This window comes from Chelonoidis abingdonii, chromosome 4 (assembly GCF_003597395.2).
Source record: "Chelonoidis abingdonii isolate Lonesome George chromosome 4, CheloAbing_2.0, whole genome shotgun sequence".
Lineage (NCBI taxonomy): Eukaryota > Metazoa > Chordata > Testudines > Testudinidae > Chelonoidis > Chelonoidis abingdonii.
In genome coordinates this window covers 5,796,309-5,812,551 of record NC_133772.1, presented here as the reverse complement: position 1 = coordinate 5,812,551, position 16,243 = coordinate 5,796,309, and the positions used below count along the sequence as shown (strand labels likewise).

The 16,243-nt window shown below is 52.2% G+C and overlaps 1 protein-coding gene across 1 annotated transcript; it reads left to right on the top strand.

Moving 5' to 3' along the window:
• Positions 1 to 7,207: 7,207 nt before the first annotated feature.
• On the top strand, positions 7,208 to 15,754 carry LOC116825118 (uncharacterized). The gene is made up of 6 exons (XM_032780858.2): positions 7,208 to 7,572; positions 8,905 to 8,976; positions 9,832 to 9,906; positions 10,578 to 10,931; positions 12,018 to 12,281; positions 13,850 to 15,754. Exons 1-6 carry the CDS (start codon positions 7,305 to 7,307, stop codon positions 14,104 to 14,106), a joined length of 1,290 nt encoding a protein of 429 aa, XP_032636749.1. The 5' UTR covers positions 7,208 to 7,304; the 3' UTR covers positions 14,107 to 15,754.
• The last annotated feature ends 489 nt before the right edge of the window (positions 15,755 to 16,243 follow it).

The following is a 16,243-nucleotide window of genomic DNA, read 5'->3' as shown; positions in this document are numbered from 1 at the left end:
ATGTTCAAATCGAGGATTAATACTACGACACATGGTGATGTACAATGAGAAGGAGGGTTAGGGGCAGTTTAAAATCCAGGGTCCAGTATACTCTAAAACAGCATTTATCCTCTTGCGTGATGATCATTACTTTGGGGTCTTGGATGTGAAGAATATGTAGGGGGTAAGATATTTCTATGACCGTTGCTACATGACCTGTAACCCTAACAATAGCCAGGTTTGCCACCAGAGCTGCAGGCTCTGCCTGAGCACAGAGTGTGTTATCCGCCCCAAATTCTCTGTTACTCACACACTCTGGGGGCACCCACCCTTACCTGTTCCTAGGGCTAAAAGCGTAACCCTCTTCATTTAGGCACCCCCCTTACCTGTTCCTAGGGCTCAGGTGTAACCTGACACTCTATGGGTTTGCGGGATCTTTTACCAGTGAAGAGACTTACACAGTAATATCCTTATCCTCTATTTATTAATAATCACCAAAACCAAAATGCTCATGCTCACCATACAATGCTCACCACTCCCAATAAGGCAGACGAACTTTTCCTGCTGGCCACTCAGGATTAGATTCATGCAGTGGAAAATACAGTAGGAAGATATATGTATACACAGAGAACATGAAAAAATGGGTGTTGCCATACCCACTATAACAAGAATGATCAGTTAAGGTGAGCCATTATCAGCAGGAGAAAAACAAAAACAAAACCTTTTGTAGTGATAATCAGGATGGCCCATTTCCAACAGTTGACAAGAAAGTGTGAGTAACAGTGGAGTGAAAAATAAACATGGGGAAATAGTTTTACTTTGTGTTATGACCCATCCACTCCCAGTCTTTATTCAAGCCTAATTTAATGGCGTCAAGTTTGCAAATTAATTCCAATTCAGCAGTTTCTTGTTGGAGTCCATTTCTGAAGTTTTTTTGTTGTAATATTGTGACTTTTAGGTCTGTAATCGAGTGACTAGGGAGACTGAAGTGTTCTCTGACTGGTTTTTGAATGTTATAATTCTTGGTATCTGATTTGTGTCCATTTATTCTTTTATGTAAAGACTGTCATTCACAAAGTAAAACTATTTTTCCATGTTTATTTCCTCCCCCTACTGTTACTCACACCTTGTCAACTGTTGGAAATAGGCCATCCTGATTATCACTACAAAAGGTTTTTTTTCTTGTGCTGATAATAGCTCACCTTAACTGATCACTCTTGTTATAGTGGGCATGGCAACCAGCGGCGGCTCCAGGCACCAGCGCTCCAAGTGCGTGCCTGGGGTGGCAAGCCGCGGGGGCGCTCTGCCGATCCCTGCCAGGGCGGCTGTCAGGCAGCCTTCAGCGGCATGCCTACGGGAGGTCTGCCAGTCCCGCGGATTCAGCGGCAATTCAGCGGCAGGTACACCAAAGCCGAAGGACCGGGGACCTCCAGCAGGCGTGCCACTGAAGGCAACCTGCCTGCCGTGCTTGGGGCAGCAAAAAAGCTAAAGCCGCCCCTGATGGCAACACCCATTTTTAAAACAAGAGGCTTCAAACTTGCTTAAAACTGTAAATATATCAATAAAACATTGTGTTCATGTGATACTCTCTATATATTATGGCTAGGGAAACTAAAGTTCAGCGTTTCATTTTAATCACCGAAAAATGTGGATTTTTATGTTTTTTATGAGAAATATTGTGGTTTTTTTATCACGGAAAACTAGGATTCCTGGTGATGTTGAAGACTGTGATGATCTAAACCAGCGGTTCTCAACACGCGGGCCGCATGTGGTCCAATTAGCACACAGCTGTGGTCCAAGTGTGTGCTAAAAAAAATTCGAAATTTGCTGCTCTGGTCTGGCAGGGGGCAGGGCTGGCTGAGGGGGAGACAGTGTTTTGCAGCCTGCACCAGCACTGCTGCCAGCAGGGGACTGGTGAGTGCCACAGTGGGGTAGGAGGCGGGACAGTGGGTCCGTGGGTACATTTTTTGGGGGGAGGGCTCTGGCAATTAGGCATTTGCCCCAGGTTTGAGGTGGGCCTTCACTCCTGACCCCCTTCTTGGGTCCTGGCTGCCAGCCCCACTAGGTGCTATGCTCCTGGCTGGCGCAGGAGTCCCAGCTGCTGCCTGGCCCCATGTGGCAGGGTCTGGGTCCCCGCTGCTGTGCAACTCCACTTCTGGCCCCATTCTGAGCAGGGGCACTGAGCATAAGGGACTGTGAGTGGTTTTAGGCTGGGGGGACATTGTAGTTCTCAATCTGTGGCCCACAATGATAAACAGGTTGAGTACCACTGATCTAGACAGACATCTACGTTTCATGGTCAACAACTCAACATCAGTGCAACCAAGGCATCAGAAAAATAAATTGTGTATGTTGTGTGCAGGGGACCCCTGACCAGATCCCTAGTTACATTTTTTCAAAGCAAGATCTGCTGGCAGTTTACGGGTGTGGAATATGTTGCAGCCTTTGCCAGGACCTTTCTAGCTAAGCTCTTTTGGAACCGCATCTTCCTAGCACCCTGCTGCAAAGGGGATGACAGACACATTATCCTGAGACAGCTCTTGAAGGAGAAGATGGATGTAGACCAGGTCGCGCAATAAGGCAAAGTCCTGGTTGTGGAGGTGAAGGCCTTGGACATTTGTTTTATTGATTCTTCCTACTCTTACCTATGAAGCTCAGCCAGCTAACGCAGATCCTGGGCTTGGCCTGGGACAAAGGGTATTTTCCTCATTACTCATTAACACTTCAAAACTGAAGACTAGGTCAGGGCTATGGCAGACTTCAGTGCAGACTGCATGATGCCCCACAGTTTCTCTGAGAGGGAAGGTGTAGATTTACACAGAGATCTTGTCAAGGTGAATCTGGCTAAAAGGCAAATTGCAGAATTGTTTCTGAACTGGCTGTGGGGGAAGTTCAGACAGAGATCAAACCTGACCAACACCACCCTCCTGAGAGAGACAGACCAGCACCAGGAGTACTTGTTTTCCCCCAATGTATAAGGTTCCTTCCTGTGAGTTTATCAACAATGAAACAGCCTGTCTGGGCTGGAAGTACATAGGCCCTTCAAGCCCTGCATTTCTATGATTTCCGCTGAAACTTTCCAGAACATTCAGCCTAAGGCAGGCATCCGGCATGAAGCATTTCAGCCCAAATGGCTCAAGTCTGAAAAAGCCATAAGTAACTGAAGCCAGGGTCTTAAAGTGAATGCACCAGGCAACTTTAACTTGGCACCATTCTATCTAGGATGTGTCCCTCTTGTTTACAGCTGGCCTGCAGTAACACCTCCAGGCTGATGTGTGGAGGAGATACGTGGCTGCCTGAGGAGCTGTCCCCCCACCCTCCACACTAGGCCTGGGCAGACTTCTCCCCACCCACCGTGGAAGAGCAGAGTGGGGGCTATGACACATGGACCCCTGCAGGGATCAAACCCCCAAATGTGCAGCTCTATATTGTACCTTCCTGTCACAGGCCCGAGGGCTCTGGTTCCTACTCCTTGGCAGCGTGATGGTGGTGGCGGGTTAGAGGGAGATGGAGGGAACCTGTTTCAGTCACTGGCAGTTTTAGCTCTTGCCTGAACAGCTCCTAGGAGCTGAAATGCCCCGAAGTGGCAAGAGTGACACTGGGCCTGAGAGCTCACCCCTGCTCCTAGCCACAGCCAGCCTGACCCACTCCCCAGGAGCAGCCAGAGCTGGGAGCAGCCCAGCCAGAGCATCCCCCCAGCTGATGGCAAGAAGCAGCCATTAACCCCCTCCTAGCCTTTAGCAAGCAACAGCCAGCACTGGGCCCAACAACCCGGCCACAGCTCTCCTCCACCCAGCCCAGGACAAGGACCACAGGGTCAGAGCCTCAAGAACCCACGAAACATCCCCAGACACCAGCCTCAGGGGAGGTCAGAGCCAGCTGGGAGCAGCGCCAAGATCCAGAGCTGACTCTAAGGGCAGAAGGGACTGTTATGATCATCTAGGCGGTTCTCCTGGCTCCCCCAGCGTTTGCTCTATGCTGCATCCTCGTCAGGCTTAAGCTCTGGTGACCTCTCCTCCATGCAAATAAAGCTGTGTATATTCAAATATGCAAATTGAAGCATTAAGTCACTTGTGCACAGTCTCCCACTTTCTGAGCATCCAGCTGGGCTTAGACTGGCAGTGTCACAGACTCTCACAATTTGTTTGTGAGTTTCATGAAGTTTGGTGTTTTTTTTCTTAAAGCCCCAGCTCCCAGAGTCAGAGGATTATGTGAGAATTTCAGCTGTCATTTGAAAAACAAAGTCCATCACTAGCCCTCAGGGTTGGGAAGAAGAGTCAGAAAATGTAATCCTCCGCAAAGGCTCAAACCAGGGACTTCAGTAAAGAGAGTGCCAAATTTATTATATTTCTTTAAATCTCATGGTTTTTTAAGCCAATCTCATGATCTCTTGGGGGCCTGACACATGATTTTTGTTTGTTGAATTTGGGGCTGGCAATACAAGAATTTGGTGGCAGTGTGAATTTGGAGATATTGAATTTGGGAGTGGTGACGCTGTGCAGCGTTTGGTGGCTGTGAATTTGGAATTGGTGGCACCGTGAATTTGGCAATACAGTACATTTGACACTGTGACTTTGGGGTTTCTACAGAGTTTAATATGTGATGAAAGAGAGGCTGGGGCTTGAGCATTTTTTTTTTACTTTCATAGCTGACGAGGAGAGGCCGGAGGTGCCGGGGCTATGAGCTGCCAAGCCTGGAAGTGCCGGGCCTCAGCCCTGGCAAGCCCCAGTACAAATTAAGCACTGGGTTTCTACTTTCATAGATTTTAAGTCCAGAAGGGACCATTAGGCCATAGTCTAACCTGCATAATACAAGTCAGACAATCTCATCTAGTTATAGGCTAGTGTGATGGGGTGGGGGGACCTCATCCTTCAAGCTTCCTTCTGTCTCTAGGCCGTGAGACCTAAGGGATGAAGTCCATAGAGTTGCCATGATCCATGGGGCTCTAAGGTCCAATGGCTGGAGTCTATGTAATCACCCTGATCCACAAGGCAGTAGGGTCACATGACCTATGTCAGGGAGAGGCGGGAGCCTTTCTCTGCAGGGGAGTGAGGCCTAGCAGCTAGAGTCTATAGAGATACCCTGGGTTTGCAAGAGAGTAAGGTCTAGCAGCTAGAGTCAATAGAGTTGCCCTCCAGGGTGGGGCTGTATGGCCTAGTCAAGGCTGACTCCAGGCACTTGTGCAGCAAGCAGGTGCCTGGGGCAGCCAAGGGGAAGGGGCGGCACGTCGAGCTCTTTGGTGGCAATTCGGCGGCAGGTCCCTCAGTCCCTCTTGGAGGGAATGACCTGCTGCCAAATTGCCATCTAAGAATGAAGCGACGACAGTAAAGCTGCCGCCGAAGTGCTGCCGATTGCAGCTTTTTTTTTTCCCTCCACTTGGGACGACAAAAATGCTGGAGCTGGCCCTGGGCCAAGTGGCCAGTTGGGGTGTGTGGGCCGCCACCTAGGGGGCGATGGCAGCCAGGTAGGGGGACCTGGGCCCTCCCTGCTCCATCAGGTCCCAGCCTAGGGCCCTGTCAGGGTATGTCCACACTTACTGTGGATTGATGCGGTGGCGATCGACCCACCAGGGGTCGATTTAGATGGTCTACCTGCTAAATCGACCGCAGACTGCTCTCCTGTCAACTTCGGTACTCCACCAGAATGAGAAGCATAAGGTAAGTCGACTCCAGCTACATTATTCACATAGCTGGATTTGTGTAACTTAGGTTAACTAACCCTGTAGTGTAGACCTGCCCTTAATGTTGAGTGTGTCCGCCCCTGGGTCAGCAGGGATCCGTCTGCAACATGCTGACCATCATCTGGACAAGGGCTAGTCCCCCATACCCCAGGCTACTTCCTGCCGTGTTACTCCTGGTGGGGGTCTGCATGTCTTCAGGGTCTCCAGGTTCCTCAGCTGGTGCAACTCCCTGTAGCTCAGACCTCCCTGGGGCATCCACAGGTAGTTGAGCATCTGCTAGGGTCTCAGCGCCTCTGACTTCTGCAGTCCAGGGTTCCTGTGGTTCCTGGGCTAGAGCCAGCAAGGAACATCCTTCCTCTCGGGTGGTGAGCTGCTTCCTCTTAAACTGGTGCTTATAGGCTCCGGCTCCATCGGTGCTGCGAGGCTGGAGCACCCACGGGGAAAAATTAGTGGGTGCTCTGCACCCACCATCAGCCAAGCTCCCGGCGCCCCCACCTCCTCCTCCCTGAGCGTGCCGCATCCCTGCTCCTCCCCCTCACAGAGATTCCCACCTGCCGCCTAACAGCAGTTTGGCGGCACTTAGGACTTTTGGGGAGGGAAGGGGAGGAGTAGGGATGCAATGTGCTCCAGGGAGGAGGCAGTAAAGAGGCGGGGACTTGGGGGCAGGGAGTGGGATTAGGGTGGGGAAGGGGCAGGACAGCGGGGGGGGTGAGCACCTGCGGGGCAGAGGGGAAGTTGGCGCCTATGCTGGGGCTACACCTGAAGCATGTCCAGTAGGAATATGGGGGTGTGGCTTCCTCTGCCCACACTGAGGAGTTAACCCTTCCCTGTCCAGTGCGGGGTGAGTTCTCCCCGCCACAGGTGGCTATACGTCCTATTTTGGCTGGGACAGTCTCTTTTTTAAGCCCTGTCCTGGCCAACCCAGCTTTTTTGGCAAAAGTTGATCAGTTGGCAAGAGCAAATGGGACAAATGCCCACTTCTGTCAAAAAAGTGGGGCAGAGAGGAATGAGTGTGGGGGGGAGTGGTGATGCCAGCCCCACATGGGGGGGAGGGGGAGATAGGCTGACACGGGGGGGGGCAGGCAGGGCTCAGGCAAGCAGCGAGGCCAGCCCCATGTGGGGAGTGGGGTGGGCTCAGGCAAGCAGGAAGGTCTCAGGTCAGCCCCATGTGGGAGTGGGGGACTAGTGACCAGCTGTCCCGATTTTATAGGGACAGTCCTTTTTGGTGGGGGGTTCTTTTTCTTATATAGGCTCCTATTACTCCCCACCCACTGTCCCAATTTTTCACATTTGCTGTCTAGTCACCCTGGGGGGGGCTCGGGCGAGCGGCTCCCGCCACTCAAGTATGGGGCGGGCGAGGGCTAGTCCCACCTGGTGTGTCCCATTTTCTCTTTGAGAAATATCCTCACCCTATCTAGCCCCCCACCCCCCGTGCTGAGCCTGGATTTGAAGCCCTGCCCCTACTCCCCCCAGCCTAGCACTTCCCCGCCCCTGAGCACAGACCCGCCTTCGGTCTCCGTCGGAGAGTGACGAGCGCGAGAAATGCCCACGGGGGTGGGGGGAAGGGACCCCGGGAGGCCGATGGGGAAATCGCTTCCCAGAAGGGGCGGGCAGCAGCGCCGAGCTCGCTTCGGGCAGAGCCGCCATGGAGCAGCTGGTGAAGCAGCTGCTGGGTTCCCTGGAGAAGAAGGGCGAGAAGGAGCTGCAGCGCTTCAGCAAGAGGGTTGAGAAGTGTCTGGTGAGGGAGGGGGAGAAGCTCATCGTCGCGGACACGCCGGAGGGAGGGGCAGAGCCGGCGGCCGATAATAACGGCCGCGGGGACAGCGCCGAGCACTGCGGGCTGGAGATGGCCGCGAAGGTGCTGACAGACCCGGACGGCATCAGAAACCTGGCAGACGCACTCAGCACAGTCGGTACAGAGAGATGGGGGAAGCCCCACTGTCCCTCCCCACCCCGAGCCGGCTGCCTTGTTTCTGGGCACAACTAAATCCCCCCCTCCCGAGGGACTCTGGGAGCTGGAAACAACCTCCAATCTGCCTTTCTTTTCCCTCTTTTCCAGGCTGGGATTTCTCCCCCCCTTTCACTTTCACTTTCACTTTCATTCTCTTCTCTTACCAGCCCCCTCCCCTCTCTGCCCTGCAGCTCCCCTGCTCTTTTCCGGCCACATCCTGAGCTGGTATGGCATTAGGGACCATTTACACCGGGGGAGAATCTGCTCCCATCCCCACCTCATGTGTGGAAAGTAAGAGAGGGTTGTTGATCCATTGGCAAAAATTCCTGCTGCCCCCCTCAACACACACACATACACACACACACCCCTAACTCAGGCCCTGGGACCAGCAGCACCCCCTAAACCAACTGAATGCTCACCAGCTCACGGGGATTGTTCACTCAGTGGAGGCAGGGATGCTCATTTTGTTCTGGGTTTTGTACAGTGCCTGTCGCAATGGGGGCCCAGTCCGTGGCTGGGCCTCCCCGATGCAGACATGCCAACGCTCACGAATGCATCACGAGAGATGTGATTTCTAGGTAAAATTGAGCCTCGCTCATGATCTCGCAATAGAATTCTGTTTTCAGCTTGAGTGCCAGGGCTCCTGCTCTTAGCCCCGCAAGGGGGGACTCCTGGAGAGCCCTTCTTCATGGGGCCGAGAGTGCTCTGTGGGTGTTTTAGGTAAAGTAAGTGAGAGAATCTCTCCACCCAAACTGCAGGTTAACAAAGTTGTTTGTTTTTAAATGGGAAATTTCCTTAGTTTTTTTTTTTTAATTAATTATGGATCGCTCCATCTAGCTTCCCCATGACAGGTGTCTAACACAGGCCTTGCAGATTGCATGAGAATGAACCCTATTCCTTCCCAGTGGACTCCTTTCCACTGCCATATCTGTCCTCCTTCCATCCCATTCCCTGGACCAGATCCCCCCGGCCCCATTTGTAGTAGGTCTGTGCAGCATTCACTTGAAAGAAAATGTGATAGTTAGAACAGGGTCAATGAACAAATCTAGCTGAGGGGCAGAAGCATCTGCTTTAGCCCTCTGAACCCCTGTTTCTCTGCAATTATGGATCCTTCTCCCTTGGCCCCTTACTCTCCCCTGCTCTGCTATCTCACTCGCACTCCTGTTCTGGCCTCTGAGAACTAAGTTTGTCCTCCGTGTGTATGTGTGGGGAAGAGGGAGTGTGTGGGGAGAGGATGGGCTGTGCTGTGAGCTGACCACGGGTACGAGACTTATTTTCCCCCTTTTTTCTTCAGTGCCCCCTGAATCTGCAGCCACTACTGTGCAGAGCGAGCTCCTTCCTGCCGGTGCCACAGCCGGAGCAGCAGGTGAGTGGGGTGCAGATCGAGAAGCATGTGAAAGGCTCTGAAAGGAGGATTCCTTTCCCCTAGCCCGGGACAGATCATTCCCTTTCCAAATCCCAGGCTTGGGGACACCTGGGGCCATGAGAGCCAACTTTCCCCAGCGCCAGTAGGCACTCATGCTCACCCCCAGGCCTCTCCCTCATTCCAACCCCTGCCCCAAAGTCTCTGACCCAACTCCGCCCCCTCCCTGTCCCTATTGGACCCCTTCCCCAAATTCCTGCCCCGGCCCCACCTCTTCCCCAAGCGTGCTGTGTTCACCCTCCCCCCTCCAGCGCTTGCTGTGCGAATCCCTGGGGTGGGGGGAGAAGGAGGACGCAGTGGTGCGCCCAGGGGAGGAGGCAGAGGCAGAGTAGAGGTGGAGGTGAGCTGGGGTGGGGGGGTGAGGAGCTGCTGGTCGGTGTAAAGCACCCACCAATTTTTCCCTTTGGGTGCTCCAGCCCTGGAGCACCCATGGAGACGGCACCTATGCCTGGGGCAGCTTTGGCTCAGGGATCTTCCCCAGCCCCCTAGATTTCTGGGGGATCATCACCCCCATTTCCTCCTGTCATGGACTAGTGTGCCCTCCCCCCACCTCCCCATTTGTGCCCTTCTCTGGCTCCTGTAGAAAGAGGCAAGGTAAAGATTTTTTTCCCTATCTAGTGAATATTCTGTTACTGAGATGTACTGTAAGTGCCTTCAGGCAGGGAGCTCTGTGGCTGGTAGCACCATGGCAAGTGTTGGGGGGATAAGGGTCCCCGTGAGTGGTCTCCGCCCCTTCCAGTTCTGAGCTGCGACTCACTCTATAGCACTGACGCTTCCTCTCTGTCTCATTTGCTCCAGAGTCCTCCCCCACAGTGATTCCTGACTCTGAGCAGCTGGAAATTCTCCCTTTGGACAATGCAGAGGGACACACAGGTCAGTAGTTCCCTTGCTGCAGTGCTTACATTCTCCTGGAGTTCTCCAGGCCCATCCCCCCCTCCCATTCGGGGCTCAGGGCTTCAGCCCCAGACGGGCCGCACCAGGGCTTGGGGTTTCAGTTCCGCAAGAGGTGCCTGGCCTTGTGGCTCTGGGCTTCAGCTGCGGGGTGCCATGGACCCCCTGAAACCAGCTCATGGCCCCCCAGAGGACTGGGATCCCAGGTTGAGAGCCAACAGCATCAGGCTGGAGTCAAGGGGAAATATTTACTGGAGCTCCGCTCCGAACAGCTGAATTTAAGCCCTGCCTTTGTGGATTCAGCAGGTACCATGTGGGGCTGAGCAGAGAGGGCTGGGTCCCCTTCTCCGCCCCAACAGAGATCCATGTTGGAGTCCAGAGACATCAAGCCCTCCTGGAATGTAATGATGGGACATAGGAACTGCCCCGATGAGCCCATCTAGCCTGGTATCCTGCCCCCTCCACGCCACTCTGGATCAAATCATTGGGCCAGTCTGGACTGTATCCTGCCCCCTCCCTACAACCTCAGATCAGATCAATGGGCCCATCTAGTCCAATAGTCCAACTCCAAGCCATTAGCAGACGCTACAGATGGAAGTCTCGCTCCAAGGCAAGATTTCTCCTTCCCTCTCTCTATCCATTTGACGTCTCAGTTGTCCTGCGGAGCCCGGAGGTATCAGAAATATTCCAGTCTCAGCCACTGGTGGAGGGCAGCCACGTGGCCTTCAGCTGCTTCATCGCAGGATACTTCCCCCAGGAGCTAGCTGTGACCTGGCTCAGGAGGGAGAGTGGAGCCAGTGTCGCCATGCCCATCAAGGACTCTGCTGATTACGCCATCATCCACAAGGAGACCTGCACCAAAGACAAAGAGACCTACCAGCAGATGGTGACACTGTCCTTCACCCCGTTGGCACAGAGAGACCACGGGGCAGAGTTCATCTGCCAGGTGGGACATGTGGCCCTGCAGACCCTCATTGAGAGGAGCACCGGGATGCTGGAGGTCAAAGGTCAGTCTGAGTTTAAAGGTGGAGTGCTGTTGCCTGTGGGTTATTTGTGTATCTGTCTCCAGCACTAGATCCTAATACTCTGGTTTGTCGCCCCAGCCAGCCAGTCCATCTCCTAGACCCCAGTTTGCTGGTCTGGATTATATTTCAGGTGTCAGTCACTGCAGCACTTGGTAGCTTTAGTACCTGACCCTGGAAATAAGTCACTCACTGCTCAGCTCCTATTGCTGGCATCTGTGAGCAATCACAGTCCCTTTACTGAGGCTTCTCCCAACAGCAAGTGCTGCGCTGGGTGATACCCCAGTGAGGTTTCACAGGATGAGGCCCCATATCTGTAGTTTCCACTCACTCTAGCTTGAACTGGGATTCATCCATAATGGGATCTAGAGAGCCCTCAAGCTCTCCTGGAACAAAATGATGGGACAGAGGAACTGCTGCTCCAGATCCAACCAATGGGCCCATCTAGCCTGGTATCTCGCCTTCCCCATGCTGCCCTGAATCAGACCCATGGGTCCATCTAGCCCAGTATCCCACCTCTCCCTGCTGTCCTGGATCAGACCTATGGGTCCATCTAGCCCAGTATCCCACCTCTCCCTGCGGTCCTGGATCAGACCCATTGGTCCATGCTCTTTGGGGCAGGGGTCATCTTCTTGTTCCATGAGTGTACAATGCCTAGGGTAAGGAGTCTTGGTCCAGGCGTGGTGTTCCTGAGCAAAGTAATTAACAATCATCTCAGGTCCTGACTTCCTGGGACCTTCTAACGTGCTGCTTAGCTGGGGTGAGTACAAAAGTCCAGACCAAAAAAATCCTTCCAGAAAAACATATTGGGAAGCAAGAACCTGACATTTTTAATGTTAAGAATACGGGAAGGATGATGTTTTTCCCAAAGAAATGTGAGGCCAGTTTAGCCAGGGTGTCAGGGCAAGAAACACCACACACACATATGTTTTTGCTGCGCCTTTCATCTCTATACCTGACTCGGAATCTAATACAAGTAGAAAGGACTGTTACTCTAACCTTCCCTGGTGAAGTAGCTTGTGTAATGTCTTCTTCTGGTCTCTAACACTATTTCCTGGGGTCTCTGAACAGGTGTAGCTACCCCCGACGCCAAGGAGGTTGCCCCTGTTGCCAGGGAAGTTACTTCTGTTTCCAAAGAATTTGCCCCCAACTCCAGGGAAGTTACACCTCTTTTGAAAGAAGTTGCCCCCAACTCCGGGGAAGTTACTCCCGTTTCCAAAGAATTTGTCCCCAACTCCAGGGAAGTTACTCCTGTTTCCAAAGAAGTTACGCCTGACTCCAGAGAATTTAAGCCCATTTCCAGGGAAGACAGAGGAAGCGCAGCTGGTAGAAAAGGTGAGAGGCAAGCTTTGATGGGCACAGTCTTTATGTGACATTGAAGAGAGCTGAATAGAGAGTGGGGTAAGAGGTAGATGGGCCCAGAAGTGTGTGTTCAGCTCAGGGTTAGGCTGCAGCTCAGGGTCAAAGGTCAAATCACGGTGAAGTCAGGTTCCACAGTGCCAGAGTTTTGCCAGTGGCTCTCCTTTGATTTCCTACCAGCATCTTGGGCCAGATCTAAACCCAGTGATGAAAACAGGCTCCTCTCAGTTTTGAATCTGACTCAAATCTTGGCTGTGGATTTGATCCCAAAAGGACTGAGGGTTTAAGGTTCCCTTTGGACCCAACTTTTAGAAACACCATTGTTGTTGTGAGCCAAAACTGAACCCTTGGCCACCAAGATAGTGGCCTCTCAAATCCCATATCACCTTGGTTTGGAATGGAGTGGAGAGGGGTTGATGTGGATGTGAAGGAGGCCGAAGGGGATAAAGACCTGGAGAAAGCTTTTGTGGACAGAGGAAAGGACAGATCTCAGAGACACTGAGGAGGAAGACGCAGCAAGATTTGGGCACTGCCTGGATATGAGGGTGTCAAGAGAGAAGGACCGGGTCAAAGATGCAGCCAGGTCATGGGCTGGAGTGGCAAGGAGGATGGTAGTGTTGTCAAGGGGCAGAGAACGGAGGGCCTTGCAGGGGAGATCTGGTTAGCCAATGTGAGCTGACAGCAAGGTATCCAGGAGGAGGCTTCAGAGAGACAGGACTGAGAGGAGCGACTGGGCTGGAGTGGGAACAAGAGCAGAGATTTGAGAGTCACAGGCATGAAGATAGCAGCCAGAGCCTGGAAACAGTTCAGAACAGGGAGAAAAGGAGGGATCCTCTCAGCGAGAAGTGGGAGGAACAGGGAGGAGATCCGCTGGATGAGTCACTGGAGCAACCAGAGAGGTAGAAGGACAGTCGGCAGAGGAGGGAGTCTTGGAGCCTAAGGTAGGACAAAGTACCAAGCAGGAGGGGTATGATGGATGGTGTCTGAAGCAGTGGAGAAATCAAGGATGAGGATGGGGTTAAAATGTTGACACTGGGCCCAGAAGAAGGATTTGGTGATGGTGGAAGCTGGATCAGAGTGGGGGAACCGAGGTGGAGCTGGAGGTGTGGTTGTTGGTGGTGCATTGAATGGAGTTGGAGGTGAAGGGGAGACAGGGCTTAGCAGGAGGGGTTGGGGATTGGTTTTGGATGACAGGGCAAAGCAGATTAATTATGCCTGGATGGGAGGTTACAGAGCAGAGAAAATCTGCTTGAGTACAGAGGGCCCCATAGGGGTCAATAGCTAGGGACTGAGCCAGTAAAAGGGGCAACAGCAAATTAAATAGATCCTGTGGATAACGGAATAGTGAGCAGACTGTGGATAATGAAGTAGCTAATAGACTATGTGGATTCTTATATCTGGAGTAGCTGATAGACCATGCACATAATCAAATAGAATGCATCGATAACAGAGTCGCAAATAGACAGTGTTGCTAATCAAAGTGCAGCAGAGAGCATGATGCAGACCATTTCTTTACTCTCTTGTGTTCCTCTTTTTCCCCTCAGAGACACACTTTGTGGACCAGCACCGAGAACAGCTCATCCAGCGAGTAACTCTGGTCGAGGGCATCCTAGATAAACTGCTGGGTGATGTGTTGGACACTGAGCAATACCTGACCATTACAGCCGAGAGAACCAACCCAATGAAAATGCGGAAGCTATACGAGTTCATGGTGAGCTGGAACAAGTATTGCAAGGACCAGCTCTACGAGGCGCTGAAGGACAAGTGCAAGTTCCTTGTTGCAGATCTGGAAGGGGAATGAAGGCAACGAACACACACGCACACACGCCTTTCCCTTTGCTTCCAGTGTCTGTTCCAGGGAGGAAAACCCATTTCTGGCTTTTCCGAAGATGTCACAGCTGGTTAAGATGAGGGCTACATGAAAATTTCCCCTTGAAATTATTTTTCAATGGAAAATCAGGTTTTTAACAAGATAAAATATCTACTTTCTGAGGAAAAAAATTATTGTTGAAAAACCCAAATATATTTCAGTCAAAACCTGAAAATATTTCAATTTGGGTATAACTTATGGGAGTTGTAGTTCACTTGCCTCATCCCCATTCTCATCTATGGACCAGGGCCCTGAGCTGGACTACATTTCCTATGATACATCATGGCCAGGGATTCCCATGATGCAACTGCCTCCTCACCAAAAGGAGAGACCATGGTGTATGCTGGACCCCAGAGTAAAGTGGAAAATGGGATCACGAGGCACCAAAATTTCAATCCCCATTTGGAACTGTGACAGCATTTCCAAATCAAAATATTTTGGATTTAGTTTAGTGTTTGGGTTTTTTGTTTGTTTTTGCTGAAATTTTGAACTTTTCAGTGAAAAATCTGGACAAGAATGAAATCTATTTATCTGTTTTTGTTTGGGGGTTTTGTTTTAAAACATCAGTGGAAAAATCCTTCATTTGCCAACAGCAGAGCCCCAAACCAAACTGCAGCTCCCTCCCCTCACCTGGCTCTCCCTGCCACCTCAGCCCCTGGCTGCTGCATGGTGCTGGCAACTGAGCGTGAAGGGCTGGAGGCTGAACTGAATACCTGCTGGGCTGCGCTGGTGAGGACCGCAAATCTGTGGGGGGCATCACCATTTTATCCTCGTCTCTGGGAAGATAAAGGATGTCAGCCCTGAATCTCCACAGCTACATTCCGTCCCCTGCAGGGCCGACACTTGGCCACCGCATCCCTCCCTTTGGATACAAAAAGTCCAGCGATGCCCTCCTAGAGTTTAAAGCCAGAAGGGACCATTAGATCCTTCAGTCTGATCTTCTGTGTAGCCCAGGCCCTTACATTTCACCCAGTTACCCCTGCACTGAGCCCAATGACCTGCGTTTGACTAAATCCTCTTCCACAATGGCAGCCGGTCAGGTTTTGAAGACACCAAGAAATGGAGGATTCACCACTTCCTTTGGGTGTTTGTTCCACTCTGAGTGAGAAAAATCGGGGCCTGATTTCTAATGTGAACTTGTCTGGCTTCAGCTGTCCAGCTCCAGGTTCTTGTTCTGTTTTTCTCCAGTAGATTGCAGAGCCTCGAACACTGCAGTATATGGTGCCCTTCCTCCACGCTCTCAGTTCCATTACAGACCCATTCGTCCTTTGTATCAGGGCTTCGGGCAAGGCAATTCCACCACTGCCAGGATGAGGCTCTGCTCTGCTTCTCCCCAGACATTCCACAAGCCAGAACCCGGCAGCTGCTCCAGGTCTTTACTGTCCATCTAAGTCCACCAGCACCAACCTCTTGTGGCCCTGTCGGGAGAGGGGGCTGCCTATCTCCCAGCCTGCTGAAAGGGGAAATCACTGTAATTCTCACATTAACCAATAGCGGCTGGTTCTTGTGATTAGTTTAACATAGAGCAACTTTTGTACCTTTGTATTTAAATTAAAAAGAAGGTGGTACCTGGCTAAGAGTGGGGCACTTGCGCTCGTTGGTGGCAAGGAGGATTTTGTGGTGGGAGGTGGAGGTGGATGCAAGGGAGGAAGCAGCAGCTGCTGGCAGGGAGGGAGGGAGAGGACACTTGGACTGTGATAAGTAGGAGCGGAACCTGAGCCAAATTTTCCCAGCCCCAGCTGAGTGGGAAGGGGACATGGGGGGGGGGGGGGGGGGGGAGCGGAACCTGAGCCAAATTTTCCCAGCCCCAGCTGAGTGGGAAGGGGACATGGGGGGGGGGGGCAGAGTCAGAACTGGGTATTCCCTGTGTAAACAACAAAACAAAAAAACCCAACCAAATAGGGCAAAGACTGATGCCCTTGGGGGTGTGATCAGTGCAGCTGGGAGTGTGCCTGGGTCCATGGCCTTGTGCTAGGAGGCAGGAGCAGCAGAAACTCTCTTAAAGTGGGGGGACCACGGGCACCTGAACTCCCTGTAGCACCCCTACTCCCAGAGGCTCTGCCCTGCC